Here is an 8661-nt window from a genome sequence, read left to right on the forward strand (position 1 = left end):
TGAAAATCCTTGCTTGGTGACAAAAAAAAAAAAAAAATCCTTGCTTGGTGACAAAAAAATACTAGCCAACTCTTTATTAGAGGTTACATATATATATAATTTTAAATTGCATGACAGAACAGCAATACAATGCAGGTCTAGTCTATACTATCAGATTATAAATTTACAAGAACACTTTCAGTGCCACAAGGTGGTCAGTGGCGAATCCAGTTTGACTTTTTACTACCTTTTAATCATTCAGAAATGAATGTTTCGATTTAAATTGAGTGGCACAAACTGGTTCTGATTGATGGTTAAGAATTCATCACGACAGTGACAAGGCAGCTTTAACCTTTCAGGAAGCGTTAGAAAACTATCTCCGATTTAACAACACACACACACACAAAAATCAATATTTGCAAATCATTCACAAGGACCACCAGAGCTTCGACAGAAACGAAGGGCCTAAAAAAACAGCGCTTTCATGATCAGATCAATCCCCGGGATTAGGGCTGGAGGTGTGGGGCCAGTTAGTAAACCAGCTCCCCTCTCCTCCCAGGCCTGTGATTTCTGTCGCCTCGGTGTGTTTTCCCACTTCCCAGCTGCAGAAGCCCCCACTTTCACCTACGTGTCACCACGAAAACGCGCTGCCCCGAAACGATCAATTTTGGGTTTCTACTTAATACCTCAGCTTCGGCCCCCCCCCCTCCCCCTCCCCCTCCCGACAACCTGCCTTGAAGCTACAGGTACATCAGGACCATTTTAACAGAAGGACCGAGCATCAGATGTTTGTCTTCCCCGAACGGGAGGGGGGGGGGAGTTGTTACAGATTTTACAGATGTTTTTTAGGCCTGCTGTTGCACTCCCTCCAGTCCCCATTTCCTCTCCAATAAAAAAAAAAGAAGGAAACGTTGGCTTTCTTTTGACTCGGGCCTCCTCCCCGCAGGGCCATGGAGTGAGGTGTGATTTTTCCCAGCTCATTAGGAGGAGGTGTAAGATTTTTTTTTTTTAGAATTTAAAACTAATAGCCATCTGAATGACATCGGCCTAGTAGGAGAGTTGCACAGATGAGTAGGTTAGAGGAGAAGCCAGGGGAAAAAAAACCCAGCAGCACCTGGGCAAAGTTCTGGTAACAGAACATGCGCAGTGATTACAATGTTTTAAATACAGAGAACGATTAATGAGAGGCAATGATCCAGGGGAAAAAACACACACACAAAAGTCATGACAACTCTCCAGTACTTCTGTTCCGGTAACGCCCCCCTTTTCAAATAATGTCAGAAATCCCAATTTCTCCTTTGGCTTTATTCCGATTTCCGTTTATGCAGTCCTTGGGGGTTTGCTCCCCTCCTTTGGGTGCCAACTCTGAGGGTGTATCCCCCGGTATCGAGGAAGCTCCCTTACTGTGTCCAAGAAGGGGTCATTTCTGCTGCCTTTAGGCCCCCGATATTTGTGAAACGTCAGCTCTTGAAGGTCCTTTGCAGGCTGAAGCAGTATAATAGCCGATCCTGGTAGGGAGGGGTGCGGAGCTCCCCCTAGCGGACGGTACAGGAAGGGGCTCAGCCTAACACCGGTCTCCAGCAGCAGGATCCTTGTCCCCAGCGGGTGATCAGTGCAGCAATTAATGACGATCTCTGACTGGAGAGAGAGAGAGAGAGATTTTTTTTTCCCCCTCCATCTGCTCCTTAAGAGAACAAAAGCGCAGCGGGAGCCGGAGGCTCTGGGCCTGAGATATAAGGGTGCCGCTGCCCTGGCTCTGCTCCACGCTCCCGAGCTCCGGATCATGCTCCTACTGCCGCCTCCGCCGCCCCCGCCCTTGCGCGTCCTCCCCCCGGCCCCGGCGAAGGAAGCCGCCGGCAAGTCCTTCACCATCGAGGCGCTGCTGAGCGACCGCGGGGAGGAGACGGCGCGGGGCCACGGGGGCAGGGACTCGGCTGCTGCCTGGTGGCTGGCGGTGCCCCCGCTCCCGGCTCTGCCGCAGCCCCGGCCGCTCTACCTGAGTCACTGGCCACTAGCAGGAGGCTACCGGTCAGTGGCGTGTGCCGGGCCAGGTAAGGGCCAAATCTTGGGACTCTGCTTCTGCCAGTGACTAGTCTCCAGACTCTAAACTCCAGTTTGCAGTTGTGCTTTAGGTTGTCTCTCTAATCATTTTCTGTGCCTTCGAGCAGATGTGTCCAGCTGTGCTCAGTGGCGGCAGCCTTCTCTGTCCCTCTCTTCCCTTTTCCTTCTCTCACCTTTTCCCGTGCTCTTCTGCTGAGCTTGGCTTGTTTTGCTTTCTCTGTTCCTCAGACTGTTGCATAACCAAGAACTACTTCTCTGCTTTTAAATCCACCCCTGGAAAATGCAAGCGGGTCCGCACCATCTTCACCAACGAGCAGCTAGCCCGGCTGGAGGAGGAGTTTGCCCGGCAGCAGTACATGGTGGGCACTGAGAGGTTCCTGCTGGCGTCTTCCTTGCATCTCACCGAGGCCCAGGTAAAACAACAGCCAGCCTCGACACCCCCCCCCCTTCCTTTTATCCTGCTTTTTGTAAAACTGGAGCTCCTGCTTCTGCACTGTATATCCACCCTGGTTCCTTTCCTGGCATCTTATCTTTGGAAGGGAAGGGGTAAAACACGGACCTGACGGACCTCGTGGATCTAAAACCACACGTCCTTAAAAATCTGAGATCCGTGTCGCTTGTAGTTTCTGTCTCATACAGACCTCTATGACATTTTAGCTCTGACGGATCCGTCTCAACATAGGGAGGGAAAAGTATTCGGATCCGTCAGTGCTAAAATCTCATCGAGGTCTGTCAGAGCCAGAGACTAGTGCTGGAACGGCAGAGCAGAAGCCTTCTTATGTATAGGTTTAAGTCTGCCGGATCTTATTATAGTTTACAGTAAGGGTACACTATAGTGAATCGGGCTTCCTGGATCGCAAATTGGAGGTCTCTTTCAGGAGATCCAGAAAACCCGGCGCTTAACAGGGCTGTTTAACCGTTTTGCGCTGCTTATCCTTTAAGCCTGACATACCTCAATGAGATTTTAGCGCTGACGGATCCTAAAAACTTTTCCCTCCCTATGCTGAGACGGATCCGTCAGAGCCAAAATGCCATAGAGGTCTGTAAGAGACAGAAACTACAAGCGGCACGGACACGGACCTCAGATTTTTAAGGACGTGCAGTTTTAGATCCGTGAGGTCCCTCAGGTCCGCGTTTTACCTCTCCTTCCCCTCTTTGGAAGAAGCAGTGCTCTGTTTCCCTGCCTTCTATATCTACGGTCGACTCCGCTTAAGTGCAAGCCCTTCGGACCGGAACGCCACGTGCGCTTAAGCGGAGTGTGCTCTTAATAGGAGTACCACTTTTTAGTCAGGCGGTCGTTTAGCCAGTATCGGCAGCTACCTGGGGTGACGGCGGCAACAGCAAACGGTGCTGAGAGGGAGGTGCTGGCGAGTGCTTGGCGCGCTGGCGTAGGACTCCCGTCTACTTGCTGCCTAGGATGGCTCGCGATGCTGTGTCGTTCCGGGGAGGAAGGGGGGGGGGATAGGAAATGCGGTGCAATAAATACAGAGGACCCGTGATTGCATTTAACCGGAGTGAATGTAATGTGAAAGAATAGAGGTGGGACCTCGGACAGTGCGCATAAGCGGATTGTGTGCTTATCAGAAGTGCAAATATCCAGAGTTTACATCCATTGACTTTAATGTAAAAAAAAACAACAAAAAACGGGACCGTTGTGGTAGGCTGTGGATAACCGGAGCGTGCACTTATCCAACATGCACTTAGGTGGGGTCGACTGTATATGTAATGTAATTTATTTCTTATATACCGCTACATCCGTTAGGTTCTAAGCGGTTTACAGAAAATATACATTAAGATTAGAAATAAGAAAGGTACTTGAAAAATTCCCTTACTGTCCCGAAGGCTCAAGTAGTAAGCATTCATATACTGAGTTTCTCTTTATAAGAAATCCTGGTTAATGTATAGCTCAGTGCAGGGGTAGGGAACTCCGGTCCTCGAGAGACGTATTCCAGTCGGGTTTTCAGGATTTCCCCCAACGAACATGCATTGAAAGCAGTGCATGGAAATAGATCTCATGCACATTCATTGGGGAAATCCTGAAAACCCAACTGGAATACAGCTCTCGAGGACCGGAGTTCCCTACCCCTGGCTCAGTGGTTCCCAAACCTGGTCCTTGAGGCACCCTAGTCAGTCAGGTTTTCAGGATATCCACAATGAATATTCATGTACTGCTTCCACTGCAAGCAAATCTTTCTCATGGCTAGAGCAGGAGTGGGCAACTCCAGTCCTCGAGGGCCGGAAACCCGTCGGATTTTCTGGATTTCCCCAAAGACTATGAATTGAAAGCAGTACATGCAAATAGATCTCATGCAGTCATTGGGGAAATCCTGAAAACCCGATGGATTTCCGGGCCTCGAGGACCTGGGCTAGAGTGTCTCTCATACCAGGCTTGGGAACCACTGGTATAGCAAAAGGGCAATGTTTGCCTTGCAAAATAAACTTTGTTCAAAATGTATTTACTTTCAGTCCCATTCCTGGTTTTAGTTCCACCCCTCCCGCTTGTTCAGACCTTGCACGTTCTCCTGTCGTATAAATCATTGTAGTTCTCCCCCTTTCCTTGTGTTTGCGAGTTAGTCTAGTTTTGTTCATTTATGTGAGTCCGGTGATATATGTTATTGTCCCCATTTTTTTATATTGTACATTGCTTAGAAATGTTAATAAGTGATTGAATCAAATTTAAAATAAAACTTGATAGATATAGATATACCCTCTTTGCATACTTAAAAAAGTATCTATTATAATAACTGTATACTGGCCAAGTTGCTAAATATTAGCTGTTCTTTTTCCCCCAAGGTGAAAGTCTGGTTCCAAAACCGGAGGATCAAGTGGAGGAAGCAGAGCATAGAACAGCAGAAAGCCAGTCTGGCCAAGCAGGGCATCGCCACCGCCTGTAGCCACCCCGATTCTAGCACCCAGGAGAGAGGAGCTCCCCAGAAGCCGGCTGAAGCAAAAGATCAAATGTCTCAAAACTGAATAAAACGTGTTAGGATTACCAGTGTACATATTATGTAAAATACCACAGAAGTATATAATATATACATCATATTTATTTGCAGAGCAAAATATTAATGTATATGATTGTTTTAAAATAAAACATGTTTTATGCTGTAGCATCTTCTCCCCTCATGTTGGGAGGGTAAATGCCTATGAAATGATTTTTCTGTAAAAAAAAAAAAAAAAAGTAGGGATTGCAGATTATTTTGGTACTTTTTTGCCCTAGCCTACGGCCCACCTCCCTGTTTATCTAGAGCAGGGGTGTCAAAGTCCCTCCTCGAGGGCCGCAATCCAGTCGGGTTTTCAGGATTTCCCCCAATGAATATGCATAAGATCCATTTGCATACACTGCTTTCATTGTACGCTAATAGATCTCATGCATATTCATTGGGGAAATCCTGAAAACCCGACTGGATTGCGGCCCTCAAGGAGGGACTTTGACACCCCTGATCTAGAGTGTTAGGGGAAAACAGACTACAGGTATGTCTTTACGCTGCAAGAGGTGATACTTGGGTGTCCTATCATATCCAGGAACTGAGCCTAATATGTATTCCACTCTCCTAAAAGTATCAAGGGTGAGGCATATGTAGAGCTGATATGTATAACAATGTAATTAAATACTATTCATTTAGTGTACAGCTTCGTCAGGGCACCTATAATCATAATCTCATGTACAAGAGCATATTTATATACTTTTTCATGTTGATTAAATAAAAAGCATCACAATGTCCAAAAGACTCCTGTTTTCTGCACACCAGCACTATTGCTGGAATTCTGGGTTTGGGACTGTCAAATCGGAGGGATAGAGGTGGGGGAATACACTTAGTATGCTTTATTTATTTATTTTTTTTTTGCACTACTGATTACAGTTTACTGAGGTTTATAGATGCCAAAAGATGCACTAAAACAGGAATGTAATGTGAACTAATCCCAAGTAAATGAAAGGGGATTCAGAATTACTCCCCACTTCAGGCAGGTGGATCCCTAAAACACCCAACCCAACAAACTGCTGTTTTATTAAAGCTGGAAATGTAATCAGTCAGAGGTGAACTAAAGGTAAATCACATTTCTTGCAGGTCAGCTTATTCACTGAACAGACTAGGCGGTTGCCTAGGATGGCAACTTCTGGGGGCTGCAAAAAAGCAACTGCAATTCAAACAAAACAATAGGTTCTGACAAATCTAAAGAACCATTTAATAACATAGAAACATGATGGCAGATAAAGGCCAAATGGCCCGTCTAGTTTGCCCGTCCACAGTAACCTCTGAGAGATCCCACGTGCCTATGCTAGGCCCTCTTGAATTCAGGCACAGTCTCTGTCTCCACCACCTCTTCCGGGAGACTGTTCCACGCATCTACCACCCTTTCTGTAATAAAGTATTTCCTTAGATTACTCCAGAGCCTATCACCTCTTAACTTCATCCTATGCCCTCTCATTGGAGTTTCCTTTCAAATGAAAGAGACAACTCATGTGCATTTAATTATTTCTATCATATCTCCCCTCTCACCTTTCCTCCAAAGTATACAGATTGAGATCTTTAAATCTGTCCCCATAAGCCTTATGATGAAGACCACATACCATTTTAGTGGCCTTCCTGTGGACCGACACAGGGAGGGTGGGCATTTTTCCCAAAAGTCAGACAAAGAAGTGAGGTCCAATAAATGGGCCAAACCCAGGTATCTCACGCCAATTGCTTGAGCACATTCCATAGTAAGTCATTGTAAGCTGCCTTAAGCGCGCACGGGCGCTTACCACTGCTTAGCGAAAGGACTCCTAAATTGGCTGCATTGGCTGCAGAACACTGTGGCTAAAATGATTCTTAAGGCCAAAGTATGGGACAGAACTCATTAGCTTACACTGGTTTCCTACTGATCCTCAAATAGCTTTTAAGTTATTGGCATTTGTTTTTAAGATCATGCATGATATGAGTCCACAATATTCCCACTGAGTGACCGAGTATTTCCCAGACAGATCCCTTTGCAGTCAGATTTCTTTCTGCTACCTTTTCCTTCTGGTAAAGAGCTGACCCTTGTGTCCACTCATAACTGAACAATATCTAAATTTGGAAAAGTTTACCATTGATTTGGAGAAGTTTACCAGTCAAGATTAACACCGCCCCTCCCCCCCCTCCCACACACACACCTTTTACGAAGTCGTGTTAGACTTTTTTATCGCCATCTGTTGTGGTATTAGCTCTGACGCTCATAGGAATTCTATGAGCTAATACTACCGTGGCCGGCGATTAAAAAAAGCCTAACGCGGCTTCGTAAAATGGGGTTGGGGGTAAGTTAGATTAATCCCACCTGTATTCAGACCCCCCCTAAAAACATGGTTGTTTGAATTTTTGCTGAACAGGTTATGAAGGTTAACCCTTTAATTGGAAGATGGTGAAACGGCTGCATTACATAACGATGTTGAACAAGAGCCACAGTGCCAAGTAAACAGGCATAGATCTTGACCCATTGTAAATGAATGGTCGGGTGACGACGGAATGATTGTGAGAAACGATCCTTGATAACGCATGGCATGTGCGAAACATGTCGGATCTGAGTTTCCCCGATCATAAAAACTGAGATAAGTCATAAACCTTTAGTACATATGTAAAAGCATTTGACTAGTAGCACTTTAAGGCACTTTTTAAGCACTTTGAAACTGTTGCACTTTAAATATTAAAATCCAATTAGGATAGAAAAAAGGGCCAGTGAAGAGACAACACGTCAAGCTTATCGCTATGATAAACATTTGAGCGATGAGTGGTGTTTCCGAAGGTCTGAAGCTTCAGTAAAGTTATGAAATTTATAGCTATTAAAAGTGGTTGAATCATATATCACAACGGATATTTATCACTTGGAATAAGAGGTATTTATGATCTCCCATAAGAGCCATAGAAACACATGCTGCTTCTGAGCAACAATGCCAAATAAAGGGTTAGAGGGGCATAATCGAAAGGAACATCTAAGTCCGTTTTCGTCCAAGTTGCAAGTCGTCCAAAGTAAAAAACATCTTAGGACAAATTTTCAAAAAATACGTCCAATTTTTTTTTTTTGTTTCGAAAATCATCTAACTATATGTCCTGCCGATCTGATCGTCCATGCCACTAAATCGTCTATCTTTATACCACATTTTCGTCCAACTTTTCATTCAAGTCAAAAATGCCTAGAAGAAGCCCTGTTGAACGTGGGAGGGGTCGGCAAAATGATGGACTGAACACCCAGACATGGCACCTAAATAGTGGGGTATCTTACAGGGCACTGCTGTGAACTTCACAAAAAGGGTGCCATGTCATCATCTCACTACAGCTCCCATATGTGTCACGGTGAGCCCCTCAAACCACTTCCTTAGACCCACTTATCTACCACCCTAATAGCCCTTATGGCTGCAGGAGCCACTTATATGCCAGTACAAAAGGGTTTTGGGGGTGTATAGGGGAGTGCAAATGTTTCAGTATCAATGCAGTGATTACAGGGGCTTATGGGCATGGGTCCTCCTCTCCATGAGTCCCTAACCCACCCTCAAGATGGCTTAAGCCGCCTATGTGCTGGACGACTAGGTTTTCCTATGCCAGGCTGCCAAGTGATGATAGTCTGGAGGCTGAATTTTCAAGTTGTGATTAATATTTTTATGGG

General features: G+C 45.6%; 1 protein-coding gene across 2 annotated transcripts; it reads left to right on the plus strand.

Moving 5' to 3' along the window:
- The first annotated feature begins 1134 nt into the window (after positions 1-1134).
- LOC117364467 (homeobox protein not2-like) lies at positions 1135-5356 on the plus strand. 2 transcript variants are annotated; one of them, XM_033953680.1, is made up of 3 exons: positions 1135-1231; positions 2269-2453; positions 4834-5356. In XM_033953680.1, the coding sequence occupies exons 1-3, from the start codon at positions 1204-1206 to the stop codon at positions 5011-5013; spliced, it is 393 nt and encodes a 130-aa protein (XP_033809571.1). In that variant the 5' UTR covers positions 1135-1203; the 3' UTR covers positions 5014-5356. The 2 variants fall into 2 exon arrangements, with proteins under 2 accessions (XP_033809571.1, XP_033809562.1); XM_033953671.1 differs by lacking the exon at positions 1135-1231 and adding an exon at positions 1253-2030.
- Positions 5357-8661: the final 3305 nt, after the last annotated feature.

The sequence above is a fragment of the Geotrypetes seraphini genome, chromosome 1 (assembly GCF_902459505.1).
Source record: "Geotrypetes seraphini chromosome 1, aGeoSer1.1, whole genome shotgun sequence".
Classification (NCBI taxonomy): Eukaryota; Metazoa; Chordata; class Amphibia; order Gymnophiona; family Dermophiidae; genus Geotrypetes; species Geotrypetes seraphini.